Source organism: Zootoca vivipara, chromosome 2, assembly GCF_965207765.1.
Source record: "Zootoca vivipara chromosome 2, rZooViv2.hap1.1, whole genome shotgun sequence".
In the NCBI taxonomy this organism is placed as follows: domain Eukaryota; kingdom Metazoa; phylum Chordata; class Lepidosauria; order Squamata; family Lacertidae; genus Zootoca; species Zootoca vivipara.
This window is the reverse complement of record NC_142584.1, coordinates 26,273,307-26,291,053: the sequence shown is the minus strand read 5'-3', so window position 1 is coordinate 26,291,053 and position 17,747 is coordinate 26,273,307. Positions and strand designations below refer to the sequence as shown.

Genomic DNA, 17,747 nt, shown 5'->3' with positions numbered 1-17,747 from the left:
TGGCGCTTTACAAACTGCTGTTTTGCAAAGAGGCAGCGCGCGCATTCTACTAACGCTCACCTCCCCAAGATGCTTTGCGCGCGTCGGCTTCATTTGTGAGCTACTGCGCAGGTACCCTGTCTTCTCCATTCCCCTCCCTCCTCCCTGGCACGCGCTGCCTCTTTGCAAAACAGTAGTGTTTGTAAACAAAGCGTTGTTTTCCATGGAAGCTACAGTTCGCGTAGTTAAAAATGGGCCGTTGGTTAAAAAGTGGTTTGTTAAAACAACAAAGGCCTACAGATGAAGAGGAAGAACTGTAAAAAACGTATAAATATAAAATATAAAAAGACTCTTAATTTGGCTCTCACTTTTTAATTTTAGGATTAGGAATTAATGGGGGTCCTTGTCACAATAGCGGCTCGATGAGGGGTCCTCAAGAAAATTTTGTTGGGAACCCCTGGTATACACAATAAGCCAAAGGTCACTCACAACGATAGCGATTGGTGATAACACAGTGAATCCCAGCCATTGTCTCTACGTCATGCCTAAACAAATGAACTTCTTGATTAGTCCTTGGCTGAAGGACTGAAAAAGTTCTCTCATGGAGGGCTGCTGTTTGCAAACCCACAGGAGGCAGGAATAAACCCGGGGTGGGGTTGGGGGTGGGGGAATTGCAGAAAAAACTAGGAGGATTTTTTTAAAAAACGAGTTATTTTTAGCGCGGAGGGAGTGTCCAAAAAACAAACCAAACTCCCAGTCTTTGCAAACCACTCTGAGAAGCCAACAGAAGATGGCGTGGGAACACTGGCGTGTAGGAGGCGTGGGAATCGGCAGCTGTTCACCGAAAGCCTCGAGACAAAACTCGCCCCTCTCCTGTTGGCCCCGTTTTCTATCTGGAGAAAAGTCTCAACTCTTTCCCCTCCCGATGTTGTTGGTTGGCTATAGCTCGTGGATTTAATTGATATTGACAGGACAGGGGATCAAGGTTCTCTCTCTGTGTGTATCTGTATCTATATATCTATATCTATATATCTATAATGAGTTCTTCTCCATCACTTTCTCCAGGTTGGAAGCAATAGATGCTTATAGAGGTCCATGTAGAGACCGCAGCATTTTAAAGTAGCTGTGGCCGAGTGTGAGCCTCTCCACTCAGAAAGGAAACATGTTTCTGACAATGTCTGTGCCAGTTCGGTCCACTGCTCCCCAAATTGAGAGGGAGAAGATGAGCTGCCGCTTGCAAAACTTGTGGTGTCTTTGCGTCCCCTGATGCTGTGCATGTTTGCTCAGAAGTAAGTATCACTGAGTTAAATTATTATTATTATTTATTCAATTTATTTACCACCCTTTATTAGAAGATCCAAGGGCAGTGTACAACATTAAAAACACATAAATACAGAACATAAATGATAAAAGCATAATAAAAACAGAACGACAGACAGCCTAATCATCATCATCATCATCATCATCATCATCATCATCATCATCATCATAACAGTCCACTCCTGCACACTTTCATAGGCCATAGATTATATGGCCATAGGCCTGGGTAAAGAGGAATGTTTTTGCCTGGTGCCTAAGGTCTATGACGAAATAAGCATGCTTCACCCTTAATGGTTCAGGTTTAGAGGTGACCCTGTGGTCTAAACCACCAAGCCTTTTGAACTTGCTGCGGGAAGGTCGGCGGTTCAAATCCCTGCGATGGGGCAAGCTCCCATTGCTCTGTCCCAGCTTCTGCCGACCTAGCAGTTCAAAAGCACATCAGTGCAAGTAGATAAATAGGTACCGCTGCAGTGGGAAGGTAAACGGTGTTTCTGTGCGCTCTGCCTTCTCCATGTGCCAATAGCGGTTTAGTCATGCTGGCCACATGACCTGCAAAGCTATCTGCGGACAAACGCCGGCTCCCTCAGGCTGAAAGCAAGATGAGCGCCGCACCTCATAGTCGCCTTTGACTGGACTTAACCGTCCAGGAGTCCTTTACCTTTTTACCTTGCCGGGACTCATGCCCCAAACCCCAAGCAACAAAACACCCTTCAGGTTGTAGTAAATATCAGTCCCTTTAATTAGCCTGTTATAAGAATTTTGAGGTCATATATATATATATATATATATATATAATAATTGTTCATAAAACATGTACATGAATGTACAGAAACATGTTTGAAGCAGCACAGGAAAACAGGCCTGACTGACACCATTTTGACTCTCTCTGACCAGGTGTTCCTCTGCAAGGAAGAAGTGGGGTGGGGGGAACCTTCTCATTGTCTCAGGAATTAAAGTGATAATCCCTGGCATCCTGATACCTGACTGCCAGACAAAAGGGTGTGATTAACTTGGCTGGGAAACAGGGAAATGTAAATATCTCTCAATTTTGTTGATTAGGTTTTGGGGGCAGGGGGCAGGGTCCAGGATGCTCAGATTACTGCCACCAGACCTCCCCTTTCATGATGTACCTATGATGAATCTAGGGAGAGGGGTCTTGGGCTACACCCCTTCTGTGACATATGGATGATGCTTCTGGGGGGTGGGCTGAAACCAATTTCAAATCTCTTTTTAAGGGCAAGACATCTTTGTTTGGGGTTCCTTCCTTGTTCTCCTGTGTGAGAGGAAGGACCCTGTTGCAACAGCAAAAATAAAAGTGCCTTGCTTCGTACGTCCTGGTTTGGTCTCTGTTATTTGGTGGGCAGGAGACGCTTAAATTCGTCTGCTTGCCTGGATCCTTGAGCTCTCCCTGGGTCAAGATCCATTTCTCTGGTTTCATAGGAACCAGCTTAAATTTTACAACAAGCCTTTTGGCCAGCTCCTTCCCAATCCAGAGTGAGAGTTCAGTAGTACGCAGAGGTTTATTTTATTTAATAAAATGTATACACCACTTGCTTTTTTAAAATAAAAAAGCTCTCAAAGTGGTTTACAAAACATGAAACAGACACACACACACACACACACACACACGTGCTTTTTTCTGTGGGGACACAGGGGTACACTAAGCCTAGGGGCAGGATAGTACAAAAGCTTTATTCCTCAGCTGATGAGAACAAGGGCATTGTACATGCCCACTTCAAGTTCAGCCCCAACCTTTTTAAAAGGAGGGAGAGGCAGTGGTAAGGTATATAAAGTACTGTATTGAAGTTTATGTCAGAACAGCAGCTGGGCCATATTGCACCACATGCAAGTTTATTGTGAATCTAAGTTTGGCTACAATTCCCAGCAATCGAAGTAGGCTACAATTCCCAGCACCGTTAAACTACAACTCCCAGGATTCTCTCGGGGGAAGCCACGGGCATGCAGACATGGGGGGGGGGGGAATTGTCAGGCGCGTTCCGCGAGCTAGTCTGTATGACCACCCGGAAGCTCCCTAGAAAGGAAACGCGGCGGCGGCGGGCTCCTCTAATTTTTTCTTAGCTCTACGGAGCCAAAGCCGTCACTTTTGCTCCTCGCCCCCTTTCCGCGTTCGCGTTCCGGCAAAGAGAGAGCCTCCGCGGCCGCCGTACGGAAGTCGAGTGGGCCGGGGTGGGGCCAATGTAGGCCAGGGCCGCGCGGGCGGGGCCGGGGCGATGGGGAATCTGTTCGGGCGCAAGCGGCGGAGCCGGGTCACCGAGCAAGATAAGGCCGTGCTGGTGAGAGCAAAGAAGGGGCTGGGAGGCAGGGAAGGCGGCGGCTGCAGGAGCAGGAGCAGGTTGCTGTGACTTGAGTGCAAAAGGCTGCAAGGTAGCCAGCAAATGTATTCTGCAAAGGAGCCCCTGTGCCTTGACAGAGCCCGGACCCGCATTTATCCCACGTAGACCCATGTTTCCACCGTATGTGACATGCCCACTTCCCCTGTATTTATTTATTGATTGGCAGTTTGGAGGGGCGGGGGGAGGAAAAGTGATTTTTGGCAGGTGCGGTTTCTCCTGCATGGGGTGGGGTGGGAAAGCCAAAGATCTCTTTCTTAACACAGCTGTTGAAAGTTAAAGGAACTTTGGCTTCTTTTCGGACTGCCTACACTTTCTGTTTCTCTCTAAAAGGAAAAAGGAAAAGAAAGAAACCCAAGCAAACGAACGGAAGTCGTGGTGGTGGATCACTTTGGCAGTCAGGTGGAAATACTCCCAGGCGGGTACTTAAGAGCAGCAAAGCACTATAGAAAAAATGAGCCTTGAATTTAGCAGCTGCCTCTCTTCCACCAGTCTATTATAAAAACACTATCGAAGAGGTTATTTGCCTGCCTTTCCTTACTGTCTGTGGAGGAGTATCCTAGAATCAGAGTTGGAAGGGACCCTGTTGGTCATCTAGTCCAACCCCCCCTGCAATGCAGGAATATACAGTTGTTCTATACAGGGATCAAACCTGCAACCATGACATTATCAGCACTATGCTTCTCCCTTCTTCGCATCCAGGATAGAAATACAGGCTCATCATTTTGGGGAGGTTCATTTGGAAGGCTAATATAAAATAGTAGCATCCTATGTAGAATGAGAAGTTTCGAGGTTGAAATAAGATGCCCTCAGACTCTGAGGGGGTAAAGTCACAGTGCTTTGGGAATTATGGGAGCTCTGTCTGGTGAAGTCTTGAGATTCCCTGTTACCACTGGATGATCATTTATATAGAGTTGGAATATCTTGGTCAATATCTTGGCCACAAATGTGTTGCCTATCCTTGGCCATAGTTCACAAAATAGTAGAGCAGTTGTGCAAGCTGCCTCCTAAACACAGTTACTGTACTGAAAAGTTTTTGGAACCCTTTGCTAGTGGGAGAACAATCTCCAGGAGTTTGGAGAAAGCTGAGGCCTCCTACATCCACCCCCAAAGTGCTTTCTCCTGCTGATGGAGAGGATTTTATGTGCCATCCTGCTCACCAACTCCCATTCATCAACATGGAGTAGGATTGCATTCTCAAGTCCCTTTGAACAGTTAGTGACTTGCTTATGAACAAGCATGTTTAGGATTGTGCTGCCATGGTATCTGTAAATGATTACAAATAACACTTGAATACCATGTCTATAGCATGAAAGGGTTTTTCGAGTGTCAGAAAGACCAGGGTTTTCAACACAAAGAGCCTGTGTTCAGCCTGTGACATTCCAACTCCTTGAACTGCACCAGAGATGGGGAACCTGTGACACACCAGATGTTGGGTTCCAGGTCCCATAATATTGGACCATCCAACATGCTAATGGAGTCCCAGCAACATCTGGAAAGCCACAGGTTTCCCCATCCCTGGTGTGTATAGACTTGTGGCAGTTCTCCAGGATTTCAGACAGCCCTTATCTGGAGATGCTAGGGATTGGCTGCTTTGTCATCACACCACTTTATTTCGCCACTGCATCTAGTGTATTCCAGCTGTGGCTTTGTTTTCTGCATTTTTCTCCAAGCACATTTGAAAATGCTTCCTATCCATTGCCAGCCTCACTTTCAGCAGTGATCGGCTCCACTCAGGATCCCCTGTCATAGAATCATAGAACTGTAGCATTGGAAGGGAGCCCGGGGGGGGGTCAGCTAGTCCAACCCCCTGCAGTGCAGAAATCTCAACTAAATCGTACCTGACAAATGGCCACCCAACCTCTATGCAGATGGTTCTTCCTGACTGAGTGCAGAACCTTACATTTGTCCCTATTGAAATTCACTTTTGGTCCAGTTCTCCAATCTGTTAAGGTCAATAAAACCCTGATTCCGTCTTCTGCAGTATTAGCTACCCTTCCCAGTTTGGTCTCATTTGCATATTTGATAAGTACCCCCTCAATTCCTTCAACCAAATATATAAAGGCATTAAACAACATTGGCCCAAGAACAGAACCCTGCGGCTACTCACCTGTCACTTTTTTGAAGATTTGCATTCAGCACTGAATTTAAATTCAGGGTCTCGGGGTTACTCTGCAGTATCTGTTCTAATATTTAGGGTGTCCCTAAAAATGTTGAGGTGTCAAAAGCTAGATGTAGCCATCAGAATTGGAACTGTAGTAAAGCATTGCAGTGTGTATGTCCATTACCGTACGTACTGAAGGGAGGGTCTTTGTCTTAATACAATTCTTACTTAAAACCAGCTGATTGCCAACTTTTTCATTTAGTTCTTAATAGCCTCATTTAGTTTGAATGCTAACAAGAGGTTAGTAGCTCAGTGGTGAGAAACCCATGGCCTTTTAGTTACTGTATTAGTATGGCCAATCATCAAGGGTGATGAGAGTTGGAGTCCAGCAACATCTGGAGGGTCAAAGGTTCCACATCCTGCTGAACATCTCCCCTCCACTAGCTATTGCCCTGGGAATACAACATCCTCATGCTCCACTAGCTGAACATTGTGCACCAAATCTGAATTCCACATACTGTTTTGTAAGTCTGGAATATCATCAGATAGATGCTGCTAGTTTTATTGTGCTGCGGCCTGAGAGCAAAAGCAATTTGACCAACCTGAAAGAGGAAACACATGGTAAAACACTCTCAAACTTTTATTGTCTCTCTCCCACCTTCTCCCTTGAGGTACGATGTGTCGTACCTGAGAACCAGTGGCAGTGAGTTGGTGTTTAACTTTGCAAGGTGGAACTTTCAGCTTCCGCTGCTGTTTTTGCAGCAAGCCAAAAATGGGAATAACAAAGTAGGTTTGATCAGGCTGCTGGGCTTATAAGCAGGTCTGCCTTAAAGGGAGATTTTGGTTTCTCTTTTCCAGTGGTCATCCTAGCACAGGGGCCAGCATACTTTTTCAGCAGGGGGCCGGTCCACTGTCCCTCAGATCTTGTGGGGGGCAGGACTATATTGGGGGGTGTGTGTGTGTGTGTGAACGAATTCCTATGCCCCACAAATAACCCAGAGGTGCATTTTAAATAAAAGGACACATTCTACTCATGTAAAAACATGCTGGTTCCCGGACCGTCCACAGGCCAGATTTAGAAGGCGATTGGGCCAGATCCAACGCCCGGGCCTTAGTTTGCCTACTCATGTCCTAGCAAGTCTTGTTGGTGCACTTTCTAATGGTCAATGTATTTTCTCCTGTAGCAACTGAAACAGCAGCGGGACAAACTAAAGCAATATCAGAAAAGGATATCGCTGCAGCTGGAGCGGGAGAGGGCTTTTGCTCGGCAACTATTAAAAGATGGCAAGAAAGAGTAAGTCATTCCAAGTCACTTTGCACCCTTTCCATAATAAGTTTATGGGCTGGTTCAGAAAGTCAAGGTCTTCTCAGTGAAATGAACCACAACTGCCCCTGTGGGCCCTCTTGTATGGGAAAAGCTTGAATTGACATACAGTGGACGCTCGGGTTGCGAACGTGATCCGTGCGGGAGGCACGTTCGCACCCCGCAGCGTTCGCAACCCGCATCTGCGCATGCATAGGTCACGATTCGGTGCTTCTGTGCATGCGCAAAGGGCGATTTAGCGCTTCTGTGCATGCACACACCGAAACCCAGAAGTAATCCGTTCTGGTACTTCCTGGTTCGGCGCGGAGCGCAACCCGAAAAGCAACTGTAACCTGAGGTATGACTGTATTGCATTCCATCATTACAACCCATGAAGCATTTACTTCCACACTTGAAGAAACTGCCTGTGGGAAACTTTCTTTACAAATGCATCCCTGGAGGAATTTGAGGTGCATCATGTAGAAACCTTAAATCTCTGACTGGCCATGGTTTAATATTTAAGCTGAATACAGTGGTGCCTCGACTTACGAATTTAATCCGTTCCTAAGGCACCTTCGTAAATCGAAAAATCCATAAGTCGAAAAACGCCATTAGAAACGCGATTTCCCATAAGAATGCATTGGAAACGGAAAAATTCATAAGTCTAAAACCCTATCTAAAAATTCGTAAGTCGAAAAATCCCTATCTAAAACCACTGCGGGTTTCTTTCCGGATGTTGAGACATTCGTAAGCGCGTGGCCATTACCCCCATTCGTAAGTCGAAAAATTTGGTTGCCGAGTCGTTCGTAAGTCGAGGTACCACTGTACTGTTGTTGCTGTTGAAGTGTTCTAACTACCTTGGCTCAGCCTGCATAATAACGCAGTGCTAAAATGAATATTGTCATGCATAAGGTTCCAGGTTCAGTCCTTGGCATCTCTAGTGAAACACGGCATGGCTAGGAGCTACTTTGGTAGTAAATGTACCAGGAATTGATATAACACATAGGAGAAAGGCTGTAGCTCAGAGGGGTAGCCTGCACAAGGTCCCAGGTTCAATCTCTGGCACGGCCAGATAGGGCAAGGAAATAATCCTGTCTTTCTAAGGAAAGCTGCTGCCTGTCAGAGTAGACCAGGGTGGGAACCAGTGGCCCTCCAAATGTTGTAGGACTCATCACCTAGCATATCCAGTGGTCCAAGAAACCATGGGAGTTGTATATGAATGATAGAAATAACCCCAACAACATCTGGAGGGCCACAGGTTCCCCATTCCTGGTGTAGACCAGTGATGGCGAACCTATGACACGCGTGTCAGACGTGACACGCAGAGCCCTCACTGCTGGCATGCGCCCCATCGACCCATTTGCGCTGTTGTTGTTGTTGTTGTTTTCCCCCCATTTGTTCTCCCGCTCCTCCTCACGCTACAGCTTGTCTCCGCTGTTAAAATCTGGATCCTTTGTTGTTGTTGTTGTTGCTGCTGGTAGCCAGAGATTGGTTTTTTAACCCTTTCTGTGCTGTTTTTTCTGCCACTTTGGCAGACTATGATTGGGTGTAACAGCGTTCGTTTTTTAACCTGTTATGTGCTGGGGTTTTTGGCGCTTTGGCAGACTATGTCGGTGCTGCATGTTAGTTCCAGCAAATGTATTATTCGTCATTTATTTGTGTTCTCTTTCCCCCCCAAAAAGCGCAGCAGCTTTGGGGCATCACCCCAAAAAAAGCAAAGCAACTTTTTCACCGCCCCCCAAGAAACCTCCAAAACTTTGGTCAGCAGCTCCCCCCAAAAAGCTCAACAACTCTGGGCACTTTGTGATAAACAAGGGATTTTTGGTTTGGTTTGGTTAAATAATTAGTTTTTTGTTTATTAAATACAGTTATATATTACAATTATACATTTTTTATTTAAACTATAAATATCACAAAATTATGGGTGTTTTTTTCTCAAAGTGACACACCACTCAAGTTATGCTCGGTTTTTTGGCGAATTTTGACACACCAAGCTCAAAAGGTTGCCCATCACTGACCTAGCATATCCAATGGTCCAAGAAACTATGGGAGTTGTATATGAATGATAGAAATAACCCCAACAACATCTGGAGGGCCACAGGTTCCCCATTCCTGGTGTAGACAGTACTGAGTTTGATAGGTCACTGTTCTGACTTTATATAAGGGCACTTCCTATGCTCCTAACTCCAGTGAGAAGAGTGATTTGAAGCTGCATAACCTTCATTAAAATTTCTAAATTGGTACTATTGAGCGTTCTTAAAATGTTCCTTTATTGCATCCTGCTGGAGAAAGGAGTCATTTTGACGATAGGTCACATAATGGGCAGCTTCATTCATGTGACACAACCAGCAGAGAAATAATGAATCTTTCTCACAATGCCAGAACTTAGGCATCTAATGAAATGGATTGCCCTAAGCCCGCAATCAGATGGAAGGAAGCACTTCACACGTTGCAAAATAAATAATTGCAAAATTAAATATTGTGATGGCCGTGAGCTTTAATAAAAATTTTAAATGATCAAGTAAGTAGAGAATATACATATTAGTTTTTTCAGGCCATAATGGCTAAAAATGGGACTTCTGAATCCAAGGCAGACTGTTTGACTATCTTTAACTTATTCCCTGCTTCTGAGAATACTGGAATCAATGGGGTTTTTATTATTGTTTTAAAAAATTAAGATCAGCAAGGCAAGGCAGAAATGGCTTTGGTTTGAAGGATGGTTTTTTACAGCCGGTGCTTTTTTCTCCTCCTAGGAAAGCAAAGTTTCTGCTGAAGAAAAAACGGTATCAAGAGCAACTGCTGGACAAGACAGAAAACCAAATTAGCAACCTGGAACGCATGGTAATGGAGGCATCCAATGTCATTTTTTTCAGGGCTTTTAAAGCTGTCATATCTGTATGCTGCTAAATTTTGTTTAATTGTGCTTAATTTCTAATTCAAGCTGCCTTAGTACTTAGCATTAATTGGACATCTTGGATTACACCATGAATGTTTAAAGTGGTATTTTGGGGGGATTGGGTTTGGGTGTTGTTGTTTTTTTACTGAGCTCTGAGTGCTAAGTCATGTTTTAAGCTGTAATATCTGCCTGTGCTACAGTGTTCTGCAAGCCAGTTTTGTCTGTTCCTCTTCCATTTGGCTCTATGGTGGCCTGTGGAATGTAGAACATACTGTCAACTGTGGCTGCAGTTGGCTACTTTCCCTACTACATATTGATGAAATGCAGCACTCGCTGACCCCCTCTGTTGACTTCTGTTTCCTTCAGGTCCAGGATATTGAATTCACACAAATTGAGATGAAAGTGATTGAGGGCCTCAAAATTGGTAATGAGTGTTTAAATAAGATGCACCAGGTGAGTGTGAGCCCAGGGTCCTTGGGACTATTTCATATGGGACACTAGTTGGGACATCTCTTCTGACCAACCTCCTTTTCCTGTAGGTTATGTCAATAGAAGAAGTGGAAAGGATCATGGATGAAACCCAGGAATCTGTGGAATACCAGAGGGTATGTATTGCCCCTTTGTATCATCATTTAGTCCCTTTTAACCATTGCACTGCTTCATTCTTATATTTGTACGACAGCAATCCACCCACTTGGATGCTTGAAAGTATTTCAGTTGTGCCACCTAACCTGCTTATGGAGAGGAGTGGGGAGCCTGTTTTGCTTTAACATATTCCATTGCAAAACTAGAGACTAAACTGTTCTTCATCATTGCACCTTAAACAGGTCAGAGATGACATTTGTTCATGTCAAGAAGACTGCCGTAGAAGGAGGGAGGGAGCTGAATATAGCTTGAGTGCCAAGTGGCTGGGTTTTTCATAGCTTCGGATCTATGTTCCTATGTTATACCGACACATAAGTGTTCCCATCTTACGATGCTTAAGGATATGGTGCTATTCTGGTGTTCACCAGGCAATCTGCCCTTTTCCTTTGCAGCAAATAGATGAAATACTGGCTGGCAGCTTCACTGTAGAAGACGAAGATGCCATTTTAGCAGAATTAGATGCCATCACTCAGGTGAGTGTTTAATCAGCAACACTGGTAATTTCATTGCCGGGCTACATTTTGCTGTGGACATTTTTCATCTCAAGCGAGGGGGTTATCCATCCATATACCTGGCAGGTAATAAGGGGTCCTTATTATAGCTGCCTTGCATTTATGTTTTCCGAAGCCTTGAAGTGATCAGCCCAATCTTCCCAGAGAGGCTTAAAAAGAAAGAGGGTGATACCCAACCAAGTCGTACTCAGAGCTGACCTATTGAAATGTATGGCCTTAAGTTCACTGAGTATCGCTAATGCTGGATACTGCCAGTATTGAATAACTTTTTACAACATGTTTCCTTGGTTTACCCTTTGTTTTCTTTGCCTTCAAATGAAAGATTCTTCCACACTAGTGTCTGAAGATTCATGTGTCCCCAGCTACTTCTGTGGATGCAATCTGTGGTGGAGATTCTGGCCTGCCGCTCCTCCTGTATAACTTTGGCTCCCTTCTTAGAAGGGACGGAACTTCACTTTGAGCCATTAGACTACGTTGAAGCAATAAGTGTCGGTTTATGCAAATGGTTGGGTCATCTGCCCAATGTGACAACAAACTCATCCAGGGCAGGCAATTGATCAGTTTCTTGCACACAGGAACCAGTGTTTCTGTGCTGCCAGAGTTCAAGCTCAGCTCATTTTCCCTCATGCATCCAAGCACCAGTGCACAACCTCCTCTAATTCAGGTGTCATGTAAGAAATACAGCCCCCAAACTACAAAAGCTTGGAAATGGAAAAGCGGATAAAGGATTGTCCCTGACCTCGTGTAGCAAGGTCTGATGCTAGGAGAGTGGCAGAGTCCTGGTGATCCTAATTTTGGGGTTGACCACCAAAGGCAAAAGTTATGAAACCCCTGCTGCCTAATATCCAACTCCACCAGCGATCTGGTGGTGATTGTAAAGTGTTCAAAATATTCGTCTTATGATGCTTTCCACAAAATTCCGTTGCTTGTCAGAGTGCATAGATGAGCATATTATAAACCGCAGCAAGCGCAAAATGGGGTTGCCGGATTACTAGTGGGTGCCAGGCAATCAGAACATAAATGGTTTTGTAACAGTTGCACTGGCTGCCAATGCTTTTGCAGACCCAATTCAGAGTTCTGGTTTAAAGCCTTTAAAGCCTTGAGCTGTCTGGAACTGGGTTACTTAAAGGACTACCTACACTCATACTGTCCTGCCCATATCTTGAGATCTTTGCCGGATAGCCTGCTTCAGTGTCTGCCAGTGAAAGCAATCAAGCTGGCAGGTGCTCAGACTAGGGCACAATGGTGGCTCTGCAGTTACAGAATTCGATTCCTTGGAGATCAGACAGACCCCATCCCTTGTATCCTTTAAAGAGGACTTAAAGGCCTTTCTCTTTTCCAAAGCTTTTAATGTGACTCATAGAGAGCAGCTGCTTATTGGAATTTGGATTGTGGTCCTGTTGCTGGCATTGATTCCACGGTTAATGTTGATTCCGTATTGTAAACACAATATAAGTCACATTGTGGAGGACTTTCTCAAAAAGGGATATAAATCCATTAAATAAATGAATAAATAGATTGACACAGTTGTATTCCCAGTACAATAGCTGCCACCCAACATGATTAATCAGGGTAACTAGCCAAGGAAGCAAAAGTGCTGCTAGAATCTTGTTAGTAACCAAAGCTCTAGAGCCCAGCCAAATTTTCAGCTTCTGAGGTGGTACAGGGAGCAGCACTCCTAACACTTCCTATGCACTTGGAAGTTCTGGTTTAGAGTTGCTTGTTATCCCCAGAACATTTGTTTCACAATGTGACTTCTTTTCTTGCAGGAACAGATAGATCTTCCAGAGGTTCCATCAGAGCCTCTCCCGGAAAAGATTCCAGGTAGCGTTGCCTGTCTTGTTTTCTTTCCCTCAATTGTGCAGGCTTGTGCTTTTGGTTGTGCCTGCGTGAACCACGTGGCACATGGGAGATTTAAGAATAAGGTTGGCAGGTGCTATGCAAGCACCAACTCCGCAGAGCGCTCTTAAAGCAGCTCTAGAGCACTGGCTATGTCAGACTCCACCAAAGCTTTACTGTATGTAATCATGCTACTGCCCAACACTTGGCACTTGTAGAGTGCTTTAAAATGTCCAAAGACCTTCATATGTGTTATCTTGGTTTCGTTCTCACAACAACTGTAAGTTAGATCAGTTGCACTATCCCAGTACTGTATTGGGAGGGGGGGGGAGTGGATTCACGGTACAGGTGATGTTTGAACAAGACAAACAAAGGAGGCCAAGCTCTGGTTGAAGACCCTGTTGTACCCATAAAACTGGTGTTTGGTTTGGGTGTTTAAAAACAAACTCAATCTGAAGTACAAGGTAGTGGACCTGGGGGAGAGTGGAGGTGAGCAGCCATAGGTGTACAAAAATGACTGGCTTTGGAACTGGAAGATATATAGGGAATAGGGAGCACTCAGCAATCAATGTGTAAGTCATACAGATTCTGGGATCTCTAAAGAAACAAATAACAAAAGCTGCCTTCGTTATTTTATTATTATTATTTATTGAATTTATACCCGGAGGTCTCTGAGTGGTTCACATAAAAAGATATATAAAAAGTATACAAAATAAAAATAAAAGCAATAACCCGATAATACCCCCCCAAAAAATAGCCACATTTTAAAAGGGTATGGGATGTTGATCCGGTCAACCCAAGGCCTGGTTAAAAAGGAATGTTTTTGCCTGGCACCTAAAGGTGTATAATGAAGGTGCCAGGCGAACTTCCCTGGGGAGAGCATTCGACAGACGGGGAGCCACTGCAGAGAAGGCCCGTTCTCATGTTGCCACCCTCCGGACCTTTCAAGGAGGCGTCACACGATATATTAGCCAGTATAGTGTTATATCATACCCTTCACAACTTGGAAGAATATCCTCACTTGTTGGTACTGTAGTAGTTACATCTTTCTCTGCAGAACCTCTTGCCTCTGCCTCCTGTAATAAACTTGTATGCGGTGCAGTTTGGCCCAGCTGCTGTAGTGGCATAAACTTCAATATACCTTACCACTGTCTCTCCCTCCTTTTAAAAAAGCTGGGGCTGGACCTGACGTGGCCATGTACAGTGCAGTTGGTCTCGTCAGCTGAGGAGTAAAGCTTCAGAAGTCTCTGGCCCCCAGGCTTAGCCTCTCTAGAGAGATTTGGAGAAAGTACTATCTCAACTTCCTTGTTGGCCGCCCTTAGAACATACAAGGTGTAGAACTGTATCAGGGCAGCGACAGGGAGTGTTCCTGCTCTTGGCACAAGTATACAGACATTCAGGAGTACTTCAAATGGAAAATCACAAGTCTTCCCTCAAACATGAAGATATGTTTGAGAGATGTTGCTGTGGGATTGGGCGTGTTTGCTTGCATAGCATCTCCATTGTCTCCTCTAAAGGGAGCAAGTAGCAAGACAGACCAGTTGTAAGACTAGATAAACCATTGGTCTGAATTTGGTTCGCTCTAACTCCAGCTTGGAAAGTTAACTCCTTCATTTTTTTTATTTTACCTTCTATTTACAGAAACGTCGCCAGTCAGTGTCAAACCAAAGCCAGAATTGGTGGCTGCATCTTAACTCCATCTCCTGGGGGATCCCTGCAGGCTATCCTGGACTCCCAGCATGCTTAGGGTGCAAGAGGCTTCCGTGGTGTCCCATTGGCTCTGAACAGCCACGCTGGAGCAGGTTTCCTGCACAGAATGGAAGCTGTAAACTGGTTAATATCCCATATCAAGATTATTTTGTAGTGTGCACACTCCTTTTTTGTAACATAAACTGGATTAAATGGTGACTCTCAAAACCCTTCAAGCCAAATGCTTTCTACAGACCTGATGTCGGCTGCAGACCTGCCTCAGACACCAGCACAGCCTCTTGCTAACTCTGCCTAAGTCCCATGGTGCCCTTTTGAGCTTGTGGGCGCTGTGAAAAGTCACGAGCTTTCTGCTACCGTGCGGGAAAAATTGCTGGGAACCCTCTTGGCCTTCCTCTTCACTTGCCTCTCTTCAGTTCTCTGGCTTTTTCGAATGGGTTCTCTCGCTCTCTTTTTGTTGTTGTTGAAAGAATGGAATTTATGGAACTTTGGCCTGTACCTGAATTAGACCTTGTTAGCTTGATGCTGAGATGGGAGCATCACTTCCAATGGTAGCAACAATTGCTTGTGCTGACGTGGTAGTGGAAATACAAGAAGATTATCCCGTGTTCAGTGTGCTTCTGAGACAAATGCAGTTAATAGTTCTATGCACCACCAGGTAGTGATGCAAGGCTGCTGGCCTTGATCTTAGAAAACTGAAGGCCTGTTTCCTACAGGGATAGGAGTCTATAAAGTGCTTGCTAAGGATTAATTCCTGAAATCCTATACAGGCATCCTGTTTCTCCCCTCCTTTTTCTTCCTTAACAAATCCATGGTGTGAAGAGCTGACATGATTGGGTAGTTGCAAAGCAGCTTCTTGATTAATCTTGCCCTTCCCAGCTTATCACAGCTGTGAAATGGGCTGAGACAGGAGGCACACATCACCCTTTTTCAGAGGTGGAGGCTGTCTCCCATGTCTGCTTTTCCTCTGTTCTTGTATGGAGCAGTCAGGAACATGGGGAGCCAGTAGGGCTAAGTATTGTTTTCCTCATAATTATAGAAAACTTGAATGTGCTTCCCCGTGCCCGCCCCCCTCCTGAATGCTGGAAAGGGCTGGATCCCAGTTCGTTCTGATGGCCTCCTTGCCCTTAAAAGGATGTTGAAGACTTTGCCCCAGATCACACGGCTTCAGGAACCTTGAAACATGGGTCCGACCTGCTTTCACAGTGGCAGCCCACCAAATTTGTATCCCAGACTTACTGCCTTTTGAGAGCCAGCTGGTCTGTGCTGAGCGCAACCCGCAGGACATGCTGAGATGGGGGCCAACCGTGGCTGAGCAGTTGAATGGGTTGATGCAGTGGGGGGTGGGAGGGGAATGATATTGAAGGCTCATTCTACATACAGAAGTAGCAGAGGTTGTCACTGTCTGGGGTCTACAGCTCAGAGCTGATAAATGTTTCCTCTGATTGACCATACTTTCTCTCTTAGTGAGTGGAATTGTATCCTGAGGCTCCTGGGATTCAAGCCTCTTTGAATGTAGCGGTTTTCCCCCCCAGTGGGTTTTCAACGGAGGCCCTGCCTGTTTTGCTGTTGCAAAGAACCCTGAATGGCTCGTCTTCAAAGTCCTCTGCTAGCACTTGCCCATTACCATTCACAGGGAGAGGGATGTGCATGGTAGTAGTCCTTCATGCTACACCTAGACCTTCCCCCACCTAGGCACTCTTTGTTAGCATTAGGAAGGCTGAGCAGTAGATCGGATTGAGTTCATGGTTCGCACTTAAGTCATCCTTTCTATATAATGTGCTCAGAGACCAGTCGACCAGCCTTTACATATGGGAGACAAACAATTACGGGAAGTGTGCTGTGATTTCTTAAAAGTTACCGGGTAGTTTGTCTGTTGCCAATTCTGTCTCAGTACTGCAGTATTCACTTTGTTCACCAGGTGGCAGTCCTACCCTTACCTGTTCCATCACTGTGGTTGAGAACAAACATTCTCCGGCTTTAACCTCTTAGTTGCTGTGGACTGCTGTCATTGATTGATTGTTACTACATTTGTGAGCAAATGCCAAGGCCTGTTTCTCAAGGAGGAGCAGGACTTTCTCATTGGTATCAAGGGTGCTGTAGAAGCATTCAGCTCCCCTACAGGGATCCCCAGTAGGCTCCATTGGGGCCAGTTAACTAGGTAGCTCAGTGCCCAGGGGAAATTAACAGGAGTGCATTTTTCTTGCTCTTCTTCACTGCCAATAAGAACAGGAAAGAAAGCCAGCAAAAGAGTCTGCCAGCTTCATAGGAGAGTAAGGACAGCAGATATGTAAAGTGGCCTTAGAGAGTAGCCACAGTGCTAACTAAACAGCTTCCCTCTGCAATTCTCCAGTCGGTGACATCTTTGGCTAAAGCTGGGTCAGATTAGGGCTGCTGCCCAGCCTCTCCAAACTCTCCACTTCCTGCGTGTGAGTTGAATATTTCCATCTCTTGGCTGAATCTCTGTGCAGCTCCTAAAACAGTAAGGCCAGCAGGAGCAGTTCAGGGTAGCAGCAATAAAGTTTTTTCTGACGCCTTCAATCTGGTGTCCAGTCACATACCTCCATCAGCAGCCAATGCACTTCCCCCCACCTTGGGACCTGAAACGTATAGAGGGTGTTGGCCTCTTTAGGATTGTTCTTACGGAGCGGGAAGGGCCTTTCTGAAAGAATCACTGTCGGTTAGAAAGTTAAGGAGAGGATTGTGAATGGCACTCTCCTGTTCTAGGATGTATGCAAGGGGCGGTTTTGACTTGCTGGTTTGTTAAAGAGCAGCTGAACATGGCATGTTCTCCCTTTGGGGAGACTGAAACTGGTGCTACAGAAAGAAGGGACACAGGTAAGAGTGTTAATGCCAGCCTGTCTTTTGTTTTTGTTGTTCTGCAATGGGTCTGCCTGTTTGGTGGGGAGGAAGAGCTTCAATGAGTGTCCCTCCTGTCTGCTGGTGATTTTATCCCTCCTCCAGGTCCAGAACTTTTTGTACCTGCCCCAAGGAGTTGTGCTCCACACAAAGCAATCCCACCCCACCCCCCCACCCCCGGGACTGACAATCTCAAAACAGAGAAGAAAAGAAATTACTGGGTTTTCTCTTT

At 45.4% G+C, this 17,747-nt stretch overlaps 1 protein-coding gene across 1 annotated transcript; it reads left to right on the top strand.

The window, feature by feature from the left end:
• Positions 1–3,478: 3,478 nt before the first annotated feature.
• On the top strand, positions 3,479–15,268 carry CHMP6 (charged multivesicular body protein 6). Its single transcript, XM_035104146.3, has 8 exons — positions 3,479–3,593; positions 6,939–7,048; positions 9,811–9,898; positions 10,320–10,406; positions 10,493–10,558; positions 10,991–11,071; positions 12,880–12,934; positions 14,591–15,268. Exons 1-8 carry the CDS (start codon positions 3,531–3,533, stop codon positions 14,641–14,643), a joined length of 603 nt encoding a protein of 200 aa, XP_034960037.1. The 5' UTR covers positions 3,479–3,530; the 3' UTR covers positions 14,644–15,268.
• Positions 15,269–17,747: the final 2,479 nt, after the last annotated feature.

Excerpts from the sequence above, each read along its gene's own strand:
- CHMP6 (XM_035104146.3), top strand. The coding sequence starts at position 3,531 with ATGGGGAATCTGTTCGGGCGCAAGCGGCGGAGCCGGGTCACCGAGCAA. Across the intron at positions 3,594-6,938 it reads AGCAAGATAAGGCCGTGCTG|CAACTGAAACAGCAGCGGGA; the intron begins GTGAGAGCAAAG and ends TTTCTCCTGTAG. Across the intron at positions 10,407-10,492 it reads GTTTAAATAAGATGCACCAG|GTTATGTCAATAGAAGAAGT; the intron begins GTGAGTGTGAGC and ends CTTTTCCTGTAG.